At 35.9% G+C, this 27,722-nt stretch overlaps 1 protein-coding gene across 1 annotated transcript in view; it reads left to right on the plus strand.

Moving 5' to 3' along the window:
• Positions 1–27,722, plus strand: part of LUZP2 (leucine zipper protein 2) — a 514,848-nt gene that overhangs the window by 468,060 nt on the left and 19,066 nt on the right. The window contains 1 exon segment of the mRNA XM_032641180.1: positions 6,065–6,232. Coding sequence (XP_032497071.1) covers positions 6,065–6,232 — 168 coding nt within the window.

A 27,722-nucleotide genomic window follows, 5' to 3' on the forward strand; every position in this document is an offset into this window, starting at 1 on the left:
CTCACAATGCCAGGCTGGATACAGGATGAGAGATTATATGTTGTAGTGTTTAAATAAGGGCCCCGCAGTCAGTCTGTCTGTTCAGATCATAACTCTGTCACTGAATGACCATATTCAAATTGCTCAAACTCTTTATACTTCACTGTAAAATGGAATAATAATAAAAATTCAATTTATAAGGGTGATGAGAAAATGATATTCATCAAAAAAAGTAAAGTACTGGGAATTCTTGGCACATGAAAAACACTCAGGAAGCATAGTAATTATTATTATTAGTGAATGAGATCATAGAGAGACTGCATCTCTGTGATAATTTTTCTCTTTAACCTTCAGGATCTTGTCACTCCTTTTGCTACAGTGAACTATAAAAGCATTGCATATTACTGGAGGTTGATTTCAACAAATCTCATGTAAGGTATGTTTGAGGCTCGTAAACTACAATCATAAAGTCAGGTAGAAATGCTAGCTCACTTCAAAATCGATAAAAACTACAGTTTAATGAAATTGCTCTTCACCTCTCCCCATCATTTTTTTATGAGACTTTTTAATTCTCTTCAGGTGTCTAGCTCCAAAGAATGTTATATCTGGGCTTCAAATAGTCTTAAATACTTAATAAATATTATGAAAACTATATCTTCACACTCTAACTTGGTTCTCATTTCATATTTCTTGTGAAAGAAGTCTCAGTTTACTCTCCCAATAATAATCTCAAGATCTAAGAATCAATATTGGTTTTCCAAACAATCAATTATTTATTTGGCAGTATCTTATGAATTATAGTTAGCTTCAGCTACTGGAGTGTAAAAACAACTTTATGGTTTGGAAACTATCTCTCAAATTCTTATGTTAAAAGTTTCTATTGCATCTGACCCTCACAAAATTTCACCCAGGACAGCATGCATTATTACATTGTATTACAGATGACACAAGTTAGGTGATCTGCACAGACTCCCAGGACAAAGTAGTAAATGAACAAGAACTGTTCTTGCCACAGTGTGTCTGGCACACAGCAAGAGCATAATAAATAGTTATTGATTGAATAGGTAGATGAAGGTAATATAACTTCATAAGTTAACACACATGCTATTCATCCTACATACAAGGGACATAGAGATCACCTAGAGCAGAAAAAGTAAAACTGCTGAATGACTTTATAGGATTCATAGAGCCAATTTCATGGTGAAATAAAGGTAAGGGGAAAGGCTTTGGATTCACAGTCCTTCACGATCTTTCCAAAGCCAGCTGTCATTGATGCACCCAGATCTCTCTGAGGACTTCACATCTTCATGTAAATAAATGAAGGTAGACATGAATATTACCTTGTGAACTTTTGTCAGGAGGTGAGAAATTAGGGACACTGTTGTCTTTGCAATATATATCTTCTTGTTCCCCCCAAAATGCATTTTTCTGAGAAAAGTACACATACAGACACACACACAAAATTGCCTTCTAAATCTCCCACCATCTCAAGATCATATATATAAACAAAAATTTCTTATAAGCTTTACATATTATACAGCATAAGCAGTAGTATTTTAATGTCTAAAATAATACTTTTTTGTATTATATAATATACAGGATAAAATGAGAAATATTTCATTATTTTCTCACATAAAACATATCCTCTGGAGGGTTTGCTTTATTTATTCATTTAACAAATATCTGTTGAGTTAGAAACCAGTGATTCTCCAAAAAAATACCGGCCCTACTGTGTAGCACAGGGAATGCTGCTCAATGTTGTGTAATAACCTAAATGGGAAAAGAATTTGATAAAGAATAGATACATGTATATATCTAACTGAATCACTTTGCAGTACACATGAAACTAACACAATATTGTAAATCAACTATACTCCAATATAAAATAAAAATTTAAAAAAAAAAGAAAAAAATACCAGCCCTCAAAGAAATTACATTGTAACAGAAATAGATATAATGATAAGATAATATGCATTTATGACAAGGGCTTCATAGGACATAATTTAAGAAATGTGATAGAGACTTTGAAGAAGATAATATGTGAGCTGAAACATACATTTCAAGTGGAAATTTCCCATGTAGATGTTTGGAAAGAGGGTTCTGCAGGCAGAAGAAACCGCAAGTGTAAAGGCCCTAAGGTGGGAATGAACTTGGAATGTTCAGTGGGCTATAAATAAAGGACACTGTGACAAGCAGGATCTTCATAAAGACTTTGCATTTTACTAACATGCGGCAAAGGAAGTGGGAAAAGTGTTTTGGTGTGGGGAGAAGATCAAGGGCAAAAGTAAGGCTGATCTTAAGAAGGAATAGGTTGTAAGATCTAGAGCAAAGTATACTTTATATGGTTTACATTGTATTTCATTAGGTGACATCTTGTTCCAATGAACTTCAAAGTGAACAGTGACCTTACCTGCAATTTTAAAACAGACTACAGCTAGCAGTACAAATTAAAATGTAATGACCATTTTGGTGTAAAAATCGTTATCTGGGTCCTGCTCATGGGATGGGTCAAGCCAAACCTGAGTAGTGTCAGTAACAGGCTCTGTTAAGTTAGAGGGACTAACTAGAAAGACATGGACTTTTTTTTTTTTTTTTGGTAGAAAGATGACCAAACTGGGACAGCATTGCTCACAGAAACCTGTGGTCTCTAGTAGGAAAAATCTACAATATAATGAAGGAGAGGAGCCAGAATCTAATATAGGAGGCCAAGTCATAGGCTTGTGATCCCAAAAAAAAAGAAATGAAATCAAAAGCTAAGAGATTAATAATAGGTTGAAACATAAGAGCAAAGATAACTTACTACACTGCAATGGATATGAAAGGTGAGGAGTTGGAGGTTATATCTATGTGTTGTTGACACTACCGTCCAAGGTGACCCTGAGAATGTCAGGAGGTCTGTAGGAGCAGAAGAGATGATTGCACCAAGTTCAGATGATTAAAATTGTAGCATATATGCCTATCCCATTGACTGTTCCATTGGAAAATTTGTCTTGCCTAAACAATATTTACTGAAAATGAACTATTAGCTTGATGCTGTTCATTATTTATTTTCGGCATCCGAGTTCAGCCATTACTCAGGAATTTGTATATTATGTCAACATATACTTTGTGACTGTTATAGATCCAACTTTTACATATATACTGTAAGAGAAGCCATGATAAGAATGCAGTGAAAAATAACTATCCTGCATATACTTAGATAATACTTCCTGCATTATCTAAGCATTGAAAAGCTACATTTCAAAGCCATGTTAGCTTTGAGTGCTGGCCAAGACCTGCCTGACCTCGTCACGTTAGCTCTATTTCCATTGTCTAATGATAATATAAGAAAACGAAATATATTTAAATTGTTCAATGCCATCTGGAATATTTCACTCCTGACACAGTACCCAGTGCCATGATCTCTTATTCTGTAGTGAGAGAAGGGAAGGGTCATCCAAGATTATAACAAAGAATCAATAGGAAGGGAAATCTGAGCCATTACTTCATTTCTTTTTACTGATATAGCTTGTCAGTTTCTTTCCCTGACAAAAGAGAAACAACATTTTCACCTAAGTCATTTATTCAAAAAGCTTTTTTGTGTGTGTTCCTTCTAATGTGTCAGGGATTGTGTTATGTGCTAGCTATACAGTTCTGAACAAAATAGGCAACTTATACATATGTATATACATATAAATTAAAATTAATGATAAATTGTATGAAGGAAACAAATAGGATCAATCATAGAAAGTAATTAAGTGGGGAAAGGGCAAGAATCTAGCGACTCAGGCAAGCAAATAAAAGGGACCATTTTGAATATAAGGTTACCATTCAGCTTAGCTCCTTCTCGTCCACTTAACAAAGCCCCTCCATTCTAGTTCTTATCAGATTTTTATTTTGTCTTGGACAACTTGACAGGGCAAGATTAATGAGAAGGAGGTACTTGTTTGTCCTATTGCTTATATATTGCCAGTTGCTGCTCTTACTGTTGCCTTTTAAAAAATCTCTTGATATGACCAGAGAGAGATTTCTTTAACTGCTATTCTAGCAATAGACAATCTCATCTTAAGGATAAATTTCATACCACTTATGAGTAGAAAACACAGAGGTGGGCATTGGTAAGGATCAAAGTCATAGTCACTACTCTCAAGAAATTGACCACAAGGGCTTTATAGGAGACAAGAAATAGGATGGGATGCAATATGCAGGTGTATTCCTGATATCATATATAAAAGGCAGTAGTTTGATTGGGAGTATACTACTTTGACAGGAAGAGACAATAGACTTTGCTGCTTCATTGATCCATGGGTACAGTGAAAGGGTAAACTCCACATATGCCAGTTTGTCCAGGGATATGGCTTTAGCACCTAATCTCTGTCTTCATCTCTCTCACCCCAAAGACCATATTTCATATCTTGAAGTGGATATTTATGTGTTATTGTCTTACTAGGGTCTATGCATGTCCCCAGTTACCACTGAGTTACCATGAGATTTTCCCAAGGTTGTATGTCTGTCTGCATTTTTGCACCTGGGGATGTCTCTGTCATTTTTACTCAATTCTGTATCATTTTTAAACCTTGTCAGCAATTTAAAATATTTTTAGCAGTGGGATTTGGGGGTTAGATGGGAGTTAGAGATGGTTGTCTGCCTTGGGATGTAAACCTAAAGAAAAAATAGTCTGCAATAAATGCTGGAGAGGGTGTGGAGAAAAGGGAACCCCCCCACACTGTTGGTGGGAATGTAAATTGGTACAAACACTATGGAGAACAGTATGGAGGTTCCTTTAAAAACTAAACATACCATATGATCCTGCAATCCCACTCCTGGGCATATATCTGGAGAAAACCATAATTCGAAAAGATGCATGCACCCCAGTGTTCATTGCAGCACTATTTACAATAGCCAAGACATGGAAGCAACCTAAAAGGCCATTGACAGAGGAATGGATAAAGAGATGTGGTACATATATACAATGAAATGTTACTCAGCCAAAAAAAAGAATGAAATGATGCCATTTGCAGCAACATGGATGGACCTAGAGATTATCATACTAAGTGAAGTAAATCAGAGAGAGAAAGACAAATACTATATGATATTACTAATATGTGAAATCTAAAAAAATGATACAAATGAACTTATTTACAAAATAAAAACAGATTCACAAACTTAGAAAACAAACTTATGGTTACCAAAGGGGAAAGGTGGGGGAAGGGATAAATTAGGAGGTTGGAATTAACACATATACACTACTGTATATAAAGTAGACAATCACCAAGGATCTCCTGTATAGCGCAGGGAACACTACTACTCAATACTCTATAATGACCTATATGGGGAAAGAATCTAAAAAAGAATGGATATATGTATATGTATAACTGAATCACTTTGCTGTACACCTGAAACTAAAACAACATTGTAAGTCAACTATACTCCAATATAAATTTTTTTTAAAAATTAAGAAAGTTTCCTTTATAGTGAAAGAGAAATAATAATGCCAGTTTCACAGACGTTAGAAAGCATAAAGTTATTTTTTGTGAAAGTGCTTAGAATATTATGATATACTATGTTAATAGAAAATGTTGATATTGTCACTTACAATCACATCCAAATAACTCCTACCACTTAGCAGGGCCCAGAGGAAATAAGAGTTATATCAGAAATTGAGTGGAGGTACAGGCCTATCTGAGAAACACAGAAGCCTACATCACAAGAGGAGTGATTTGTAATAAAGAAGGTTGTTGCTAATAGAAAGATGGCAGGTTTCTAAGAAGGACATGTTCCACTTTAAAGTGACCCTAGAGTATATTTCCTTGCCAGCAAAGTATCATGATTGAAATCATGTCAGTTCAAGGGGAAAATGTAAGATATGTCTCTGAATTCCAGTGTTCAAAATATATCATGAAACACATTAGCTCCTAAAAAACAGACTGAGTGTGTATTAAACGGCACGTCGTAATGGAATTTATGTTAGGCAATTGCATTTGAAATTAATACGTATTTGTGTAGGGAACAAGTGTAGGCTAGGAGGAAAGGGAGAATCTAATCAGGTAAATGATGACCAGAACCGCATGTAAACATTGTGTTGTGATCTCTCTTGTTTTCATAGGCGTCGCAGCTGAAAGCAATGAAAGAGACGGTACAACTCTGCCTCTCAACTGTTTTCCATGATCAACCTCCTCCCCCTTTGAATCTCTTCAAGCCGAGTCCAACTCGGATATCAATTCCATCCATGCCAAATGACACTAAGATTGCAGATGCAAGGACAAGAAGCAAGGTACACTTTATTTGTGCTTCGAAAAGTAAAATCGAGTAAGGTACTCACTTTACTTCATTCTGTATTATCATCAAAGTGAATCCAGGTAAGATATCAGATTCATTGAAAAATCAGGAAGTGAATGGGAGATAGTAACCCAGTTTGTAAAGTCTTCATAGTCACTTGGAGAATGTTGGAAAACAACTTTTCTTTAGTAGAGAGCCAGCTGTTTCTTAGGCAGGATTATTATTATTTTTATCATTATTTTACAATAGTTAAAAGAAAATATCTTGTATTACATTCCAGTATACACCAGAGGTCTAATATGGAAAATACTTTCTCCTAAGGTATAACCACCATCTTTACAAAAGTGGATATGTTTTTCAGAAATTAAGTCTGTAGTTCTCAACATTGCCTGTACATTAGAATCCCTTGGGATACGTCTTTTTAAAAAATCCTGATACTTGGGACTCACCCTGGCCCTGTTAAAACAACTTCTTTCTGGTTTGGTTCCAGTCATCATTAGTTTTTAAGAGCTCCTTAGGGTATTTTGAGATCAACTGACTTAAGCAAATCTTCCTTGCAAATCCCTACCACCACCCTACTTTAGACAGGACAAAGGCGGCCTTTCAGTTCTGCTTTTGTTTGTTTGTTTGTTTGTTTGTTTGTTTGCGGTATGCGGGCCTCTCACTGCTGTGGCCTCTCGTGTTGCGGAGCACAGGCTCCGGACGCGCAGGCTCAGCGGCCATGGCTCACGGGCCCAGCCGCTCCGCTGCGTGTGGGATCTTCCTGGACCGGGGCACGAACCCGTGTCCCCTGCATCGGCAGGCAGACTCTCAAGCACTGCGCCACCAGGGAAGCATTCAGTTCTGCTTTTGTTTCAATCATCAGAACCTTCAATCTGCAGGCTCTACATTTAAATAAATCTTGGTAAACTGAAATAGTTATTGCAGAAAGGAGTTTAGTTTCAGGCAGTATACTTGAAAGTGATGGTTCTCTTATTACATGCCCCAGGATCATTTGCTATTAAAATAACTGTTATAGATACCAGTCCAACTTCTAAAGCAAATCTCCAGTGGACTGGGGGAGGGTGGGCAAAAAACCCTGAGAACCACTGTTACAAGTACCTACTGATGCATTACATCTGGGGCTTTCTTACTGCTTGTTTCTGTGATTCCTTATATTTGGATGAAAGGGGATATGGACAAATTGTAGATTAGGGAAATACTATTTGCAGGATGAAGAGTCAAAGTTAAGTAAAACAAAATAAATTTTCTAATGTTCTGTTTTTGTCTGTAGCTGGTCGATTTCTCGATGACACATTAATCTGTATAATCTCGTTTTTCTGTCAAAATCATTTTAAAATATGTATTTCCATTTCATATTATTCTCTTGGTTTTTATTACGTCCTGAAGTATCTCAAAAAATTTTAGGCCAATATTTTTCTCCTTTATATCTTTCTGAACCTCTTTTGAAAACTCTAGGTCTACAGTATTTTTTTAATTCAACCAAACTCAGGGAAGAAAGTTGCATTAATAATGTATGTTATTTATGTTTAGGAAAAATCCTGGGTAAATTTATTGAAACGGGTCATTGGTTGAATGCACAGCTACCCACACAATCTCCCCCACCTGCCAGGAAGCCACATACTGCCTCCACTTCATGTCAGTCTAAGGGAGGAGCAAAGATTCACCCTTATTAAGTCCAGTGACTTTGGGAAAAGCAGCTTCGTCAATTTATGGGCACATTACACTTGTCTCCAACTCAAAATACATTTATTTAAGCCCATTATAAAACTGGGCTCTTTATGACCCTGAATGTGTAGAGGAAATTACTGATTGTTACTTTAACTGATTTACTATTAATAAACATATGTCCTGTCATTGAGATAAATAATAAATATTTATTATTTCTCTTGGCTTATCACAGGAAAACATAGGAAGCATTTAGATGCACGTGTCTTAGAGATTGCTCATTTTTCAAAAAATAATAACAGAAATCCAAAATGTTTAAGATAAAGTTCAATAAATCTAAGTTGATGTACTGTAGAGCATTTCATTTTATAGATTAGCATTAAAAGCTTCTCTGGCATTTATGTTTTGCTCATAGTCTTTATCTTTTCAATAGTGGTGGAAATTATATTTTATGTATACTTGGGTTTTGAATCTCTATGCAGGCACCTCACAGATAATATTTGAAAAATCCTGAATAATAAAATGTGATAAGGGTGTATGCAAAAGAAGCAAACTTTTCAGTCATGAAACAATTTTTCTCTGAATACCAAAAACATAACTTTTAAATGAGGACATTTAACTGCTAAGTCTTCAGAGTTGGCTAATTATAGCCACAGTGATATTATGTACCTAACAGGGAGCTGACTGGGAGTGTGTGTGAGTACATCACTTAACCTCTCTGTGACTCAGTTTCCTCAATGCCTATTTCAAAGCATTGTGACATGAGCATTACAAATCATAGTTTTTCTTATTTTCCAAGATATATGGCTATTCTCATCTACATTTCTTTAAAATCTTCACCTCTTCTTTGAAAGGAGAGGGGTATTTGAATGGTTTTTCCTGAAATCTGTGAAACACATCCAAGTAAGCAATTTTCAACCTACATTTGGAAAAAAGAAATATAGCCCCCAAAATGTCATTTTATTTTTATTTTCTCTTCCAGAAGATTGGATAATGCAGACAGATTTTTTTATTGCATCATGCGTGTGTGTGTATATGAATACATATGTACATACACATGTATACATATAAATTATATTCACTGTGGATTTTAAAAGTCACAAATTTCATTAGGTAGGCAGTTCAATATTATGAGAATTTATTGATGAAAACTTAAAAAATAATGTACGTGTTGGTAATTTTTTTAAAATTCTGGAGCTTGTCTGCTACATAATCTTTTAGTCCTACAGCTTAAGTTTCTGCTGAGGAAACTCAATCAGGTTTTTCAGCCTCCTTTCCTTCACTGCATTCTCCATTGCTGACATGCCTACTCTATGATTCAAGTGAATTTTTTCTTGCCCTCCTAGTTAGAATTATTTTTTCTATTCTCAGTGTTCTAAGAGCACAGTGTTTATTCTGCATGGCTCTTGGTCATACCTTGAATACAGTGATGGCTGCATACTTCTCTCCCCTTAAGGGAGATGGCTGTGCTTAGCTCATGGATTTGCTCTACGTTATTGAGTATCCAAAGCAACATTGCCAGAGAATTCATTTGAAATGTCACTTGCTGCATTTCTGTTTTAGTCATCTCAGGTTGCTATAACAAAATGTGATGGACTAGATGACTTCAACAACATACATTCATTTCTCACAGTTTTGGAGGATGTGAAGCCCAAGATTAGGGTGCTGCCTTGTTCATTTCTTTATGAGGGCCCTCTTCCTGGATTGTAAACAGCTGCCTTCTAGCTGTGTGCTCATATGGTCTTCTCTAGGAGTGTTTGCACAGAAAGAAAGATGGATCTCTATCTCTCTCTTCTTTATAAGGGAACTAATCCCATCATGAGGGCCCTACCTTCATGACTTAATCTAATTACCTCCAGAAGGCCCCATCTCCCAATACCATTACACTGGAGGTCAGGGCTTCAACATAAGATTTTGGAGGACACATTCAATCCACATCAGTGTCCCTCTTCTCATTGGACATTTTCCTTAGAAGTTAGAAAATAAATATCATTGATTGCTCATTAAGTGCCAAGTATTCAGCTAAATTGTTTTCCATCTGTATGTAAGGACTATGCTCATCACTGGAGACACAAACTTGAAAGGACACAACCCTGACCTCTTGGAAATTGTAGCCTAATTTTCTGTAAAGAGAAAACAAGGAAAATGTGCAAAGGGTATGTAGTAGATCAGGACATTTTTTTGTATTTGTTTTTTTTTAACTTTTTATTTTAATTTTCATTTTTATATGGTGTACGGTTGATTAACAATGTTAATATTGAGCAGAGTTCCCTGTGCTATACAGTAGGTCCTTGTTGGTTATTTTTAAACATAGCAGTGTGTACATCTCAATCCCAAACTCCATAACTATCCCTCCCCCACCGTGCTTCCCCCCCTGGTAACCATAAGTTCATTCTCTAAGTCTGTTTCTATTTTGTAAATAAGTTCATTTGTATCATTTTTTTAAAGATCCTGCATATTAGCGATATCATATGCTATTTCTCTTTCACTGTCTGACTTACTTCACTCAGTATGACAATTTCTAGGTCCATCCATGTTGCTGCAAATGGCATTATTTCATTCTTTTTAATGGCTAAGTAATATTCTATTATATATATGTACCACATCTTCTTTATCCATTCTTCTATTGATGGACATTTAGGTTTCTTCCATGTCTTTGCTATTGTAACAGCACTGCAATGAACATTGGGGTGCGTGTATCGTTTCAGACCATGTTTTTCTCCAGGTATATGCCCAGGAGTGGGATTGTAGGATCTTATGGTAGTGCTATTTTTAGTTTCTTAAGGACCCTCCATACTGTTCTCCATGGTGGCTGCACCAATTTACATTCCCACCAACAGTGTAGGAGGGTTCCCTTCTCTCCACACCCTCTCCAGTGTGGATTTTTTGACGACAGCCATTCTGACTGGTGTAAGGTGATATCTCATTGTATCAATAGTTTTCATTTGCATTTCTCTAATAATTAGCAATGTTGAACATCTTTTCATGTGCCTCTTGGCCATCTGTATGTCTTCTTTGGAGAAATGTCTATTTAGGTCTTTTTTTTTTTTGACTGGGTTGTTTGTTTTGGTGATATTAAGCTGCAAAAGCTGTTTGTAAATGTTGAAGACTAATCCCTTGTCTGTCACATAGTTTGTATTCGGATTTCCATATTCCAAATAGCTTTGATTAAAGATAAAGACTAAGGAGATACCTGGATCCAAATGCACATGAGATGATGTCTTTGTTATAAGATATATTTTATTATGTATAAAATACTGTTCCCACAGAGAGGTAAAGAGCAAAGATATGAGCTAGGAGATCTGATTTAATTATTTTGTATAAAATGACTCTAACTGGAGTAGAAACAAGCAAACCACTGACAATTTCACTGATCCAGGCAGATGACAGTGACCTGATCTATGGTGCAGAAGTGGAAATGGGATTCCAAATGTAACTGAGGCATAGAACTGCAGTGACCTAGTGATGAAGTGAGATGCATGAAGAGAGAAAATAAAGAATAACGCTCAGTGTTTACATTCGTTCGCCGTGAATACAAAAGACAAGAGGAGCTTTTTTAGGCAGAACCCAAAGTGGTTTGTTTTACAACACGCTAAGTATTAGACACCTTTCACACAATCAAGTGTCCATATCCAATAGGTGTTTATACATTTAAATCTGGAACTGAGGGACAATATCTGAGTGGAGGTAAAGGATTTGGCATCATCACCATAGACAGCAACTAAATGTTGGAAATTAAATTTCCTGATGAGACAATGTAGAATAAAAAGATATGAGGATCACAAAGGACACCAGACAAGAGGAATAATTTAAATGGTTTTATGTATAGTATAATAGATGAAATGCTTATGGTAAAAGTGTACCCCTTCCCCTTATCTTTTTTTGAGTTACTCTTTATTGTATATTTGAGCTGAGAACCATGACTTTTCCCTGCTTGTTTTACCAGTACAAAAAAGCAGAATATGCATGTCATTGTATATATTTAGAATGGTGAATACTCCAGTGGTCTGCTGGAGATGGCTCATACACACTTATAAAAGCTAGCTGTTACATTTTCAGAATTTGTACTAGTCAGCTCTTAAAGTTACTATTAAATATTAATTATATACACTTAAAATTAAGGAAATCATACTAAAAACAAATGTAAATATCAAATATACTATATCATGCTATTATCTCTGAAGATTCTATGTCTTGAAGATATTATGTCTTTGGGATCCATGTAGTGGAAATACCGTATAATGGTATTCTACTGGTATCTCTGTCTACCTTCATGTTCATTGATATCACCTTGGTAGATTGAAGTTGGTAGTATTTATACTATAGAAATTGGCAAACACTACAAATCAAGGTCCTCCTAACTCCCAGAGTTAGTGAATGACATGCTCCTATGTGTGTGTGTATGTGTGTGTGTGTGTGTGTGTTAAGCCTTTAAGATGGGCCTACTGGGCATCATTGATAATATACAAATAATACTTGATCAACATATTAATTTATCTTTGACTTGTACTGTTTGTGTAGTAGAGCTAAATGCATAGTAAGTGTCCAGAAAAGGGAAACTAATTATTAAAAATCTTGTTCAATTTATGGCACATTCTGGAAAACTAATAATTTTTATATATCCATTGTACTGTTTTACTTAATTATATTCACTTTATTATAAAATATTAAATGTGACTTTATATAACTTAGAAATTATATAAATGTAAGAGGAAGAACAGGAAATGTATTACTGAGAGGTCTACCCTTTTAGGTGAAAACTATGAATTATTAATACAGCAATGTTGTTGGTGTTTATAGCTGCACGATAGAGGGTTTAAGAGCTAGGATTCACTCCATACACCAGTGTGATGATATTTACTGGGAGGATTAAACAAGATGAGAAAAATGCTGGACAAAGCCAGTTGCCAGGCTCCTCCCTTCCTCTCTCCTCTTCCCCCTCAGGGCTGGTATCTCTGCAGGACAGGATGCAGAGGAACCTAAGCTCATCTGGCTGGGTCTCTGCTCCTCCCTGCCTTGGTCCCTCTACTGGGACAGGGGCCTCAGGAGAGGGGATGTGGCTGCTGCCTGCACCAGGCTCCCACAGGTCTTATGGCTTAGGGAGATGGCTGAGATGACCACCACGGGGTCATCTGCTTCCTGGGCTGAAACTCACCAATCACCACATCAGGGCAGGGAACTATAAAAATAGAAAAGGCTTGTGTTTCTGTCCCAAGTGTTCCAGCCAAGACTCTTGAGGGCCCAGAGGGACTTCTGCCTATGTAATTAGGCTGTGCTTTTCATTTACATCTAAGAAATCGTGTATAATGAACATAAATACAAGGGAAAAAAATTTAGAGAGAGAAGATTCACTAGTCAGACTAAATAAACATATTTTTTCCACAACTTTCTAATTTTGAAATCTTGATCAACTCAACTTCTCTGAGACTAAGCTTCCATATGTATAAAATGAAGACAATAACAGCACCAACCTTACAGAACTGTTGGGAAGATTAAATAAGAAAATTAACATACAGCATTTAGCATATGTAGTAGTGTCTGACACTGAGAAACAGTCAATAAGTATATGAATTCATAAGTACTGGAGATGAGGATAACACTTTGAGAAGATTTAAAGAAGGTTTCTGGTAGGATATTAATTAAAACAAAAACTATTGTGCAGATGTAAGAACACATTTATTCAAATAAGTACAACTACAGCTTTTTTAGCGTAAAAGTGTGGATGCATCCTCACAATACATTTAATGTCAGTGATCACAATTGTAAATGCTGTAAAGAAAGGAGAAAATTGAAAGAAAGCAGAAATGAGAAGCAATTCAGAAAAGTAGTGTAGATTTTAAAAATGATGAAATTGTGTTAGGAAAGCTCATTATTTCATTCCCACCCCAGGCAGTCACCATCTTCTTTGTTTTTGTTTCCGTGCAACTCACTGCCTTGGATTTAGCTGCAGTTGACATTGGTAAAGGTCACAACCATGGCATCAACTTAATTGGACAAGGATGATTTGCTTATTTTTTTTTTTTTCCAGTTTGGTAGAAATGCCAAAGTCATTTTAGGGCAGCAGGCAACAGTGGCCCTATTCAGGAGCTTGAAGGCATCCAAGTGAAAATTGCATTCTGCTTGGTTCCCGGAGGTTTAGAGCAAGGGGGATTTGTATTTCACTTTTTCTGCCAAAAATCTGTTGCAAAGTAATTTCTAAGGACTCTCAAAACAGTGCCCCTGAAATCATCATAGACCAAAGGGTCTCAACCTAGGCTGCATTTTTTTTTAATCATTGGAAGCATCATTTATATCTGATGTCAATACTTACATTTTAATATAATTCAGCAGAAGTACAGGCTAGTTTGGGGGATTATTTAAAGCTCCCAGATTATTTATATTTACAGCCAAAGTTGGAAACTATTAAAATCCTTACTCTAGGAGTAGGAAAGGAATCGAAGAAGTAAGGCTGCCCTTTTCCTCCACTTTCCTGCTTCTAGAAGAGATTTCCCAACGAGCCTAAAGGTTTTCAATTTTAGACAGATCTGTTTCTCTATCAGCTCTCTGTCCTTAGCTAACCATTTAGTTATCTGTAACACCAACCAGTTTGTGTTCTTTCCATGCTAAAAATATATGTTTTATATCTTTGTATGTCCAGGATTATTGTGAGAATAAAGATGAAAACACGAGTCTAAAACATTTGTATAAAATATAACATTACATCTAAGAAATTTTGTTTGGGTTTCATTTTTGGTCCGAGAAGGTCATAATTGCTTGCTTAATTACTTCCCAGCAGATGTGGCATATATGTGGCAAGGAAGTTAAGTCTAAGTTAAAATTATATAATATTTCACTTGTTACTATATAAACATACATATTATATATGCATATAAATATTTTCAGCTAACGTTGTAAATTATGATATATATTTAATCTAGTAAATATAAAAATTGAAGCAACAAGGGCCCTTTGATGCTTTCTTTCTATTATTGGTGTGCATATTTGTACCCTGGAATGGTCTGAAACCAGATTTTCATTTATTCTTCATCCTTGGTACATGTATAATAAGAATATTACTTATAGAAATTGATTAGTTGGATACCTCTCTGAACTTCTTTTAAAGACATATGTTAGCAAATGATATAATTCATTTAATCCTTCTGAAATTAAAATAACATAAGAATAAAACATTTTTGGTAGAAATGTTAATTTACATAAGTCTAGGAAGACATTGATATTCAGAGAAAACACTACTGAATATCTTTTATGTTAAGAATGACCACCAGTTTCCATTTTCTTCTTTTTTCTTTTATAATTGAGATTTTAACGGTTATACACATTTCTTAATGTTTGTAACAAAATTTTAAAAGGCATGTAGTTGTAATCCTTTTTTAAACAGTTATTCCAGTGACTTTCTGGCCTGAAATTTATATGCAAATTTTTCTTAAGAGTATAGCAAGTACCAAGATCTTCAAATGTTGATACACTGTTACATCGTAACTCTCACTAATTTACAGTTTAATATAATATACACTACAGACTCAAATTTTCAATCTTTCATAGCACATTAACAAAGTTACTAGGGAAACTGGACTACCACTACCAGAGATGTTACAGAGTACATGTAAGTCTGACAGGAAGAGCCAAGATCAAAGAGCAGTTTTCTTTAGGAAACAACTATACTAAAAAACATGAGAATAGAAGTAATTTAAAATGTTCAAAACATATTCAATGCACAACTGTGACTCCAAATTGTCATTTAGTGTACTGAGTATTATAGGATATAAAAACTACTGCCCCACCTATGGATGTTAAACTAATACTCAAGACAATCAAAACCTCCCATATTCAATATGCTGCTCTTTTCTGGTTGTACCAAAACAAACAAATAAAAACATCACCAACAACAACAACAACACCACCAGCAAATAATTTCACCTCTTAAAAACAAAGCATTTACACTTTAAAAAAATGTGATAAGGTGAGATTCCCTCCTTCTTAAAAATGTTTCTAGAGCTACAAAAAAACTTGCATTTAAAAAATAATTGATAAAAATATTCTCTTGGATTGTACAAGAAGGGAGACAGGAACCACTGACATGATATGGTATACATGCTATTAATCAGACTTGGCGTCTTTCTCCCTGCTTCATCAGAGGAGATGGACTCTCCTATTTAGTTTCTCCGTTTTCTGCAGCTAAATATTCTTTATTATCGTGATTAGCCACTTGAGCCTCTTTACCTTTTTTTTGCACTTTATTTTGGTAAAGATTCATCCGTTCCAGCCACCTTTTTTGGCTGCATCTACACGTTTGCATTAGAAGGTTAAATGACACCATCAACACTCACCTCTTGCGATGCTTGATCACCACTCCCTTTGACAGACCAGACCTTCCTCTTGGGCATCCTGGTGAAGAGGGCTCCTGCTGGATGCACTGGGGGACTTCATGTGCTGGGTGGCTGGACCACTGCCACTCCTCTGGCTGCCTGAGTGGCTGGGTTCCGCGGCAGAAATGGTAGAAGAACCAACGGATGACTTGTTCCATTTTCTTTTCCTATATTTTCATTACAATTTCTTGAATGCTCATCAAATAGTAATGACTTTCGTGGTGCCTTCAACCCAACAACTCATCACCAGTTGGCTGTTCATAAGTAAGACAGATCCCAGTATCCCCTCCATTGATTATCAATCCAAGGGACATTTTTTCTTTAACACTAGATATTCTCATCTAACCTTTCTTTTGTCTCTTTAGATGCACTAAAATCTTAATCCTAAAAAAAAAAAAGAAAAAACTATAAGAGATATTTCCTTATAACTCTCGCAGAAGAAAAGGACATCTATATGGAATTTAATCAACTTGCTATGATCATTTTGTTGACAATACTTTTTTCCTCTCTGGAAATTATTCATTCATTTAATTATATATCTTTCAGTAACTGGGAATCTACTAGAAGATTTTTAACAAGGGAAATCTGATAAGGTTACAATTTTAAGAAGATAATTCCAGTAGCAACAGAGAAAAAGATTAGGAGGACAGGCTAATAGAAGCAAACAAATTTATTGGGAGAATAATATTCTTGGTAAGAGCCATGAGACAGTAGCAGTGGGAAAGGAGGTGGGGGTGGATTTGAGAAATGCGAAGGACATGAAATTTGAAGGAATTTGTGAAGAAGTGAAGGTGGGAAGACTAGATGATTTTGTTAGGGCACTTAGCTGAGAAGAAGAGGAGAGTGGACAAATGGATGCGGGGCTCCTTCGTAGGATGACAGGGGATTGTGTACTTTTTTAGTAAGAGAGAAAGGGAAGAATGAAAAAAGGTAATGAAGACAAAAGTTAGAGATATGTAATAAGGATTTAAAATTCCAGAAGAAGCATCAAGGAATATAAATATGATCACAAGGTGAAGAGTTGGACATGGAGAGGAGTAGGGACATACCAACTTCTGAGTGGGGAGATAAGTTGGTGACGATGAATGAAGGTGTGGATAAATTTTGATTTATGGAGGGGAGTTCAAAAACGGTGATATACCCCATGGCCTGCAGTTTACCAGTGAAAATTAGGTCCTTACTGACTCTGGAGACGCCTTTTGTCCCAAATGCCTTGGAAAACCTTATCTGCCTCCTCTCACATGCACGCTAGCTCCAATTTCTAAATTCCCTCTGTAACACTCCTGTTAGTGTCCTGCAATGTTTTCCAATCTTGGTGGGCAGAGGAGGACTTCCTTAAGAGAGATGAAGTTAGAAAACAGGAGAGCCAATGAAACAAAGTGCTGCTTCAAACAAAATATAGCAAAATAAAAGTAACCATTATGCTGAAAATGATAAACATTAAAAATAAACTCTAAAGAAGGGTAGTAAATTTATGTGTATTCAAGTCAATTTAATTTACTATAGGATTAAACTCACCTAGAATTTACTAATTTCCAGTGTGCTAAAGCTAACTAGGGTTACATTCTAATCTGTTCTGTCTAAATAGCATCATAGTGCATGTAGAGAGAAGCTAAACAAGCTTTTTCAGAGGCAGGCTTATGCTTCTTTCCAATGGTCCTTTTCAGGCAATGGTCCTTAACAAGCTCTATTAGGTGGGCACCCTGAATTTGCTAGCTTCTCTCTTTAACATCACTGTCCTGGAAACCTGTGTTGCAATCTGTGGCTAAATGTCAGATACCCAGTGCCAAGAATCATGTGTGTGAGAGCACAGAATTTGGAATTCAATAGACCAATTGTAAATCCTGGCTTTTGCCAATTATTTGTGAGATGTTGAGAAGTTGAACCAAAGACTATGATTAGTCTTTTGTGAAATAGAGCTAACATTATAAAGCAATGAGCCTAATAAACTTAAATGCTGAATTTATAGCAAGTAGTATATCTAGTGTTTAAGAACAAAGACATTAAAGGCAAATTGCCTGGATTTGAATTTGTACTCTGCCACTAATCAGCTGTGTAACAGATGCAACTTTTTAGACCAACTCGTCACCAGTAACATGGGAATAATTATACCATTTTCTTCAAAAGCTTGTTATAAGAATAAGCTAAATATTATTATTTTCAGACTTATTTGGTATAAAAAGATATTGTTGTTGTCCATGTCTGCAGAAGTGTCTATCACACAATTCCACATGGAGTTTGACAATAAGAAAATAATTTGAGCATTCATCAAAAGAATTCCCACAAAAGAATTTCCAAAAGCAACAGGAAACATACTGTCTTTATATTTGCTAAAAGTGAGTATATTCTTTGTGCCAGAACTGACGAAAGAGCAGAGAATTATTTTTCATCTTGATCTACCCTCAGTGCACTGTGAATTAGATTTACATGTTTCAAAGAAAATTAGAAGCAGTAGCCTTGCTTTTCATTACTATATGAAACATATTGATATTCAGGATTTCGCGAGATCATAGACAGTGTTTTTGAGTCCCCTGGAGTGCTGATGTTAAGCTTTCCCATGGCATCTATGGCCCTCTTTGGTCTCCTCTTTATGAAAGCAAGACTATTTCCTGAGTGTTTGCAGCTACCTAACCTAGGAAGTTATTCACATCAATTATACTCTAAGAGCAAACTTTTCCCTTTTGTAGGCTATTGCATGGATTCCAATTTATGTTTCCAATTGTTCAATAATAATGATGATAGTGAGAAGTTTGATTTGCAAGGTTTTTTATGGCTATTGCCATAAGATGTTTTATTAGATCATCACAATACGTAGAGCAGATCTTACTATAACCATTTTACTTAAAAAGGATCTTAAACATGAACCCAGGTTTCTTATGCCAAGTCTACTGCACCAAACCGCTCTCTCAAAACATACTACTTAGAATCTTAGAGATATGCTAACAAAAATGGATGAACATGTAAATATGCACTGCTTCTTATGTTACCACAACACAAAGTTTATAGAGCACTCATTCTGTGACTGATTTACTGCTAAGGGCTTTGCATAAGTTTTCTCAGTTAAAGTAAAGATGAACATTGTGAGGTGGTACAGCATTCTGATGTTATAAGTGAGAAAACTAAGGCTCATGGAGGCTAGTAACCCATCTTAGGTCTCAAAACTAGGTCATTGGCAACAGAGGTTTTTTGGTTTGCTTTTAGTTAATTGAGGTAAAATTAGTATATAACATATTAGTTTCAGGTGTAAACATGATACTTTGTATATAGCGTATGTAGTGTATATACTACAAAATGATCAGTACCATAAATCTAGCTACCATTTGTTACCTTGCAATTAACTTCCTATACCCAGTTCTCCTATCCCACCCCCTTCCACTGGCAACCACCAGTCTGTTCTCTGTATCTATAAGCGTGTTTGTTTTTATTTTGTTTGCTGCTTTGTTTTTAGACTCCACATATAAGAGAGATCATGTGGTATTTGTCTTTCTTTGTCTGACTTATTTCACTTAGTATATTGTCCTCAAGGTCCATCCATGTTGTTTCAAATGGCAAGAGTTTATTTGTTTTTTATGGCCAAAGAAAATTCCACTATACATGTACCACATTTTCTTTATCAATTCATCTGTCAGTGGTCACTTAGGTAGTCTCCATATCTTGTCTATTGTAAATGAATAATGCTGTTAACAAATATAGGGGTGTGTATATCTTTTCAAATTAGTGGGTTTTTAAAATTTTTTTGGATTAATAGCCAAAAGTGGAATCACTGCAACGTATGATAGTTCTATTCTTAATATTTTGAGGAATTTCCATACCATTTTCATAACGGCTGCACCACTTTATATTCCCACCAACAGTGTATGAGGGTTCCCTTTGGCCCATGTGCTCTCCAACATTCCTTGGCTTTTTGTTAATAGCCTTTCTAACACTTGTGAGGTGATGTCTTATCGTGGTTTTGATTTGCATTTCCCTTATAGTTATGCTGAACATCTTCTCGTGTGCTTGTTGCCCATCAGTATGTCTTCTTTGGAGGAATGTCTGTTTAGAATCTCTGAACATTATTTTTTTTTGTATTGAATTGTTGGGTTTTCTTGCTACTGAGTTGTTTGAGGTCTTTATATATTTTGGATACTAACCTCTTATATGATATATGGTAATGCATGTACAGCACACTCACAAGTGCTCAGTTAGTATTAGCTTCTTATGGTAGGTAAGAGATTATCAGCTGATCCTATATTTCCATTATATAAAAAAAATTAAAATCACTGATGCTTCTGGAAATTTACTAATGATGCCACTAAATGTCACATAATGGTTGATGTTTTAATTCAGAACAGCAAACTCCTAGGGGGTGCTGGGGCATATCTTCATTATTAGAGTTCCTCTAATGCTCATCGTAATACATTGTGACTAATAGTAAATGTTAGATGAATGAACAAACAAATGAATAAATTAATAAATGAAGAATCTGGGAGAGAGAATGATCCCACATTAGCCAAATCACAATGTGTTCATGAGCAACCATATCTGTCTCTAAGGCTGTTCACATCCATAAAATAATTCTATCATGGAGAGTAAACATATTCATTTTAATGACAGCAGTGGCTGTGAATTTTCATGTTAGACACATGTGCTTTTCATATTTCATCATTAGTCATGAGTATGCCATGAATTTCAGTACCCATGATGGAAACAGCTTTGTCTTAATTCATCCTCCTACTTTTGTTAGTTATCCCATTTGAGGTTACACTAGAATCAATTGAAAAGTGAGCATGGGGTTCCAGTCATTTAGTTTCCAATAGACTTTGTAAGATATTCTAATTTTATTTTTAAATAAAACATAAAAGCCGTGAATGCCTATGAATGTCCTTTTCATGGATGGTGATACAACTGCCATATTTAAGTTATCTGAGACACACCAAATAGTTTTTGTTTTTACGAAACAGTTTTTAATATTTTAAAAAAAATAACCTTATTGTCCAGACCTTGATTAAAATACAGAATGTGGCTAGTGAGTGTGCTGAATCCCTGGGAACCTTTAATTTTGCCACTGCTCATTCTCCATGGCTAAATTTACTACTGGATTCTAATCTATTCCAGAATCATTCCTGATACAGGTAAAACATATGTAGGAGAATCCTCTATATCACCTGTGGCACCATGGTATCAATGGATGTAGATAACAGAGACGTTCCCTGGTTGCTTTTATAAAGACACAAGGGGCAACATTCCCTACTCCCTCTCTACAAAACTGACCATTTCTAAAACCGGTATTCACCTTATTTTCATAGATTAGGAATTCAGTTTCCCATTAATACTAGAATCGGGATCCTTCCATGAATGCCAACCTGCTTTGCTGAGCATTTAAGAAATCCTGATGGACGTTTCCCAGGTCTCTCACTTAGGCAAAAAACAATATCCTCCTATTCCCTACGTCTCCTTGAGTCCCTGACCTGAATAAGACTGTGTAATGATAATGGTACTTTCATTATTACCTGCTCCCAGTAATACTGTTTCATCTGACTGATGTAAACCCCTTCCTACCAACCTCCCCACACAGTTACCCAGCTATGCCTAAAATTGTCACACAAATCTGACATTATAAACATTGGACCCCCATCTAGAGCTTTTTTTTTTTTTTTTTTTTTTGCGGTACGCGGGCCTTTCACTGTTGCGGCCTCTCCCGTTGTGGAGCACAGGCTCCGGACGTGCAGGCTCAGGGGACATGGCTCACGGGCCCAGCCGCTCTGCGGCATGTGGGATCTTCCCAGACCAGGGCACGAACCCGTGTCCTCCTCATCGGCAGGCGGACTCTCAACCACTGCGCCACCAGGGAAGCCCTAGAGCCATTCTTCACAACTGAGAAGGTACCCCTGTATCTCCCTGAAGTGTCAGCCCTCACTTCTTCCTCATCCCTCCTGCTGATGCTGCTGAAGGCCAGCAACGGCCCAGTAAAATTCCAACTTGTATTACGTCACTACTGAGACAATCAGAAACATGACCTTAGTTTCATTAAGTTTTTACTGCCACGATGTTCAAAACAGACCTCCTCTAGCTTCTCCAAATGCTTAATATTTCTTTGGCACAAAATAGATAAAATGTTTTAATTTTCCACTTTAAAATATGTGAAAAAACATTCAATAAGACTATGCCTGATTTCCTAGGCTTTTTTTTCTTTCACTTTTAGCCATTTGCTTGTGCTTTGAGATAAACTCCTATTTTGGACATATGTATGGTATCAATACTTTGGCGTATTTATATGCTCATAGACATAAAGTCACCTAACAATAATCATTTATAATAATATATTAATTATTTTATTATGAAATTAATGCATATTTGTCATGGACAATTTTAGCATATAATGTTAATAGTAATAATACTAATAGTAGCTGGCATTGTTATTGAGTTGTGCTATACCCATATGAACTTATTTAATCCTCACAGGTTTCTAGAAGGAAGACTTTTTATTATCCTCATTAAAATATTTTTTTTCTTTTGAAATAACTTTAAACTTAGAAAAACATTAAGAAAATAGTACAGAGAGTTCCTGTATATCCTTTACATCCCTTAATGTTAACATCTAAACATAGCTGTGACGTATTTATCAAAACTAAGAAACTGGCAATGGTATAATACTGTTACCAAACTACAGACCTAACTTGGGTTTCACCAGCTTTTCTACTAACGTCTTGTTCTGTTTTAGGATCCAATTCAGGGCAACACATTGCATTCAGTCATCATGTCTCAGTCTCCTCTTGTCTGACAGTTTTTCATTCCTTGTATTTCATGTCCTTGACACTTTTGAGGACTAGTGGTCAGATATTTTTATAGAATGTCCCCCAGTGTGGGTCTGTCTGATGTGTTTTTGTACTTAGACGGGGGTTATGGATTTTTGTGAATAATACCACAGAGGCACGGTGTTCTTATCATCATACCAGGGATATATGACATTATTGGTGATGTTAACCCTCATCACTTGGTTAAGATGGTGCCTGCCAGATTTCTCCACAATGCTAGTATTTGTCCTTTTCCATACCTTATTCTTTGGAAGTGAATCACTAATTTCAGCCTATACTCAAGGGAAGCCTATTCTCCACCTACTGAAGAGGAGAGTGTCTAATATGTTACTGAGAATTCTTCTGTAAAAAAATATTTGTCCTTTCTATTTATTTGTCCTTCTATTTATTGATTCAATCATTTATTTATATCAGCATGGACTCGTGGGTATTTATTTTAGATTTTAGGTTATAATTCAATACTATTAATTTTTTGTCTCATTTTAAATAGACTTTGTTTTTCAGAGCAGTTTTAGGTTCACAGCAAATTTAAGCAGAAAGTATAAGTCCCCACATATCCCCTCTCCTAACACCCACAGCCTCCTCCATTATTAACATCCCTCACCAGAGTGGTGCATTTGTTACAGCTGATGAACCTACATTAACACATCTTAATCGCCCAAAGTCCACAGTGTTCATTAGGGTTTAGTCTTGGTATTATAAATTCTATTTGTTCTGAAAGTTGTATCATGACATGGATCTACCATCATACAGGATTATCCTCATTTTTCATATGAATAAACTGAAGAACAGAGATACTAAGTTGTTCAGGGAAGGTGACACAGTTGGTTAACATTTTATGAGTGATGTAATGCATTTCTTTAAAATTCATTGCAAAATTCATTTGAATTATTTTATACATTATTTCCTTGTAGATATACACTGCAGTTGATCCATGTATCTCCCTACTTCTGAATTTTTCCATTTTTTTCCAACATACAAGTGACATTTAGATAAAAATCTGTTTTATACTCTACCATAATAATAGATTCTGTAAAGACAGAGATCCTGTTTGTTCATTTTTATGTCCTCCTTCCTTCCTCATTCACGCCTTCCACTAACCAATAGAGTAGGTGATAAATGACTGTTTGTGGAGCAAATGATTACCCAACAAGTTATTGAGCTTAAAGTTTTATCAGGCTTACCTCTGAAGCTGACATTATGGAGGCCTGATTTCTGAGGTTTCTTGAGGCTACTGTCAGAGGAAGAAATGTGAGCAGTATGGTATATTTTGGTGTCACATACTTTACCTTCTTAAAAATGACTTCAGAGTTTCACATCTTGGAATGTGGTTTTGTAGAATAATATTTAAAGCCTCATAAGGTTTGAGGGTATTTGTAGCTTCCACCTATGTTAGCAGCCATCTGTGAACTGCAGCAAGCATGTGATCAAGGCTCCAGACCCTTTTGAAGGGTCACTTTACTCATTTACTCCCACCTAAATTAACTTCCTTTTTCCAAATTTTAATCATACCATATCCATGCACTCTTCCAACCCATTTTCAAATCGTCCTCCTTGTGCATATGGGCCACATACATCCATATATGTGATAGTCAGTTTCCTGACTTATTCTAGGATTTGAAAGTTGTCAGCAATACCACAGGGCATAAGCAACATATTTACTGATTATTCTTTGGAAATTATTCAGAAAATAAATTATTGTTAAATGATTCTTTCTGATATAAACAAAGATTTGTGTCATTTTGAAATATTAATAGACATTTATTACTTGTCAAGTAATTAGTAATTCAGTTTAGTAGAGCAGTATTCATATTCAAAACACTTTGGAAACACTAATATTCTATTTCTCATGATTAATTTAGAATAATTCTCTTGAATAAACAACATTTGCTATTATTTACATTACATTTACTTCATAATTTATTACCAACTGTGTTATTTAGAAATTAAGTTTAGAAATACCCATGAAAACTTGTTCTTCTAAATCTCCATAGGTGTTATTTTATAGTATATAAAAATGTGTGTGTATGTATGTACACAAAGTTAACTGAATTGTGTGGCAATGACTGAAGTTAACAAGCACCAACCCTGTAAGTAATTCTGTCTAAGGTTGTCAAGGTGTTAAGTATTATTGTTTATATACCACCTAAATTCTCCGTTCCTTAGTGGATAGAGTCTAAACTCCTCAATCTGGAGGTCAAATCCATCAACTACTTGACATAACTTACTTTTCCACTTTTGAAAGTTCCTCCTTGAAGCATGTTCATGTACTATTTTTAATTCTCACAAACCTCATTTTGTTTTAGAACTCTCTCCTTTTTACCTTTACCTAAACAACAAACAAACATAAAAAAAACGACAAAAAACATACTGCAATTTAGGTGTTCTTGACCTAATTTAGCAGGGCAGCAGAAAACTGAGGCCCTTCAAAGTTGTATATGTTGTCTAAGGCCCTTATTTATTTATGTGCTAATCCAGAACCAGAATTCACATTTCTTTAACTCCAAAATACATTATCATTCCCCAAAATCAGTTCCCATTCTTTGTTAATTCATCAGACTCAATAAGGCTTCTTTCTAAAAGGAGCCATTGGGGCTTCCCTGGTGGCGCAGTGGTTAACAATCCGCCTGCCAATGCAGGGGCCACGGGTTCAAGTCCTGATCTGAGAAGATCCCACATGCCGTAGAGCAGCTAAGCCCATGTGCCACAACTACTGAGCCTTTACTCTAGAACCCGAGAGTCACAACTGCTGAAGCCCGTGTGCCTGGAGCCTGTGCTCAGCAGCAAGAGAAGCCACCGCAAGGCTAAGCCCGCACACTGCAAGGAAGAGTAGCCCCCGCTCGCCACAACTAGCGAAAGCCCACACACAGCAATGAAGACCCAACGCAGCCAAAAATAAATAAATAAATAATAAAATAAAATAAAATAAAAGGAGCCATTTCACTGATAGCAAATGCCTACATTAAGGATTGCATGTATTACGCTTAATGCAACCAGTTCTGCAATTAAATACTAAGGTTTTGTATTTAAAGTAATTTAACTTTTCATGCATTGTTGCTCACATTGGTGAAGTGATGTATAATTTCCTCCAGTTGTTAAAAGTAATTAATATATGTAATTTTTTTTCCTGAAGCAGAGCTGAGATAACTTTCATAAATAGATGTAGAAATTGACAAACCAGGCACCCCAGTTTTTTAATATATGAGCACAAGGGTAGCCTTTGGCAAACTTATGGAGGAGTAAAGTTGCACTGTCATTCTTTTCCCCCTGCTCTTTCTGAACTTAATTGTAAATGAAGTCCCTTTTATATTTTGTCCAAAATAGCAAAGGCCTACAAAAATAGATAGATGATAGGTAGATAGATGATTGATAGATAGATAGATAGGCAGATATCTAAAACCTTTTATTCTGCACATATTTCTTACCTAAGTCTCACCACCAAAATCTGGGAGCATTTTTGTAAATACACAATATTTGCATAAGAAAATATAATTAAGCACACATTAACATTTATCAATATGGGCATATTTATATTTTAAGGAAAATATTGAATACCTACTCTAAAATGTAATCTCCATCATTGGTGAACCTGGTGTTATTTTTTACAGCTTACCTAGCTGGGTTAGGTTTCCCTCCTGTTGGTTTCAATGGCAAACATCTATCTCAGCCTTATGTTGTACCGTCAGTTTTATTTTTTATTTATTTATTTATTTGCGGTACGCGGGCCTCTCACTGCTGTGGCCTCTCCCGTCGCGCAGCACAGGCTCCGGACGCGCAGGCCCAGCGGCCATGGCTTACGGGCCCAGCCACTCCGCTGCACACGGGATTCTCCCGGACCAGGGCACGAACCCGCATCTCCTGCATCGGCAGGCGGACCCTCAACCACTGTGCCACCAGGGAAGCCCTGTCAGTTTTATTTTATTGATTGACTCCCAGTATCATTCAAGTCTCTGTGATTACAAGCAATCAACATTGACCCTCACCAAATTAAATGAAGGAGCTTTAATGGTAGAACATCAGGAGCTCATACTATCCAGGAGAAGACAGAAGTAAAAAAGCTGGGAATGGGCAGAACCAGAGGGTGCTTCAGAAGACTGGGAATGTGAACCATAAGAAGTGTCTCATTGTAGAAACAACTTGGACAAGTCACCCTACTGGAACTAATGTACCTATTTAAGACCTCTTTTTAATCTAGTCAGTATTTAATTTCAAGAATGAAGGTTCCAAAGGCCTAACTTGGATCGTGTGCATTGGCATTTCCGTGTAGAAAGTAGCACAGAGAAATTTATAATAATATTTAGGGTTTCTGGAGACATAAAACAGTACTTGGTTAGTGAAGCACTGGAGTGAATATAATTCTCTTTTGTAAATTACAGTGAGATATTAGAAAACATCTTATTTCCTATTAAAAAAACAAGATGTCTGCTTATTATTTCCCAGATATACTGGGGTTTAAAATAAAGAGAAACGATAGGATTCCTGTGTTTTTGAGGAACCAGGATCCTTAAAATAAAAGCTTATTATGCAAGAAATAAATATTTCCAGTGGGAAAATAATCCCATTGGACAGCATTAATATAAAATTGAATAGAAATTATTTAATTTCACAGTTAATATTTAAGGTGCAGTTTTTAAGGTCTCTGATATATATAAAT

This window comes from Phocoena sinus, chromosome 8 (genome assembly GCF_008692025.1).
Source record: "Phocoena sinus isolate mPhoSin1 chromosome 8, mPhoSin1.pri, whole genome shotgun sequence".
In the NCBI taxonomy this organism is placed as follows: Eukaryota; Metazoa; Chordata; class Mammalia; order Artiodactyla; family Phocoenidae; genus Phocoena; species Phocoena sinus.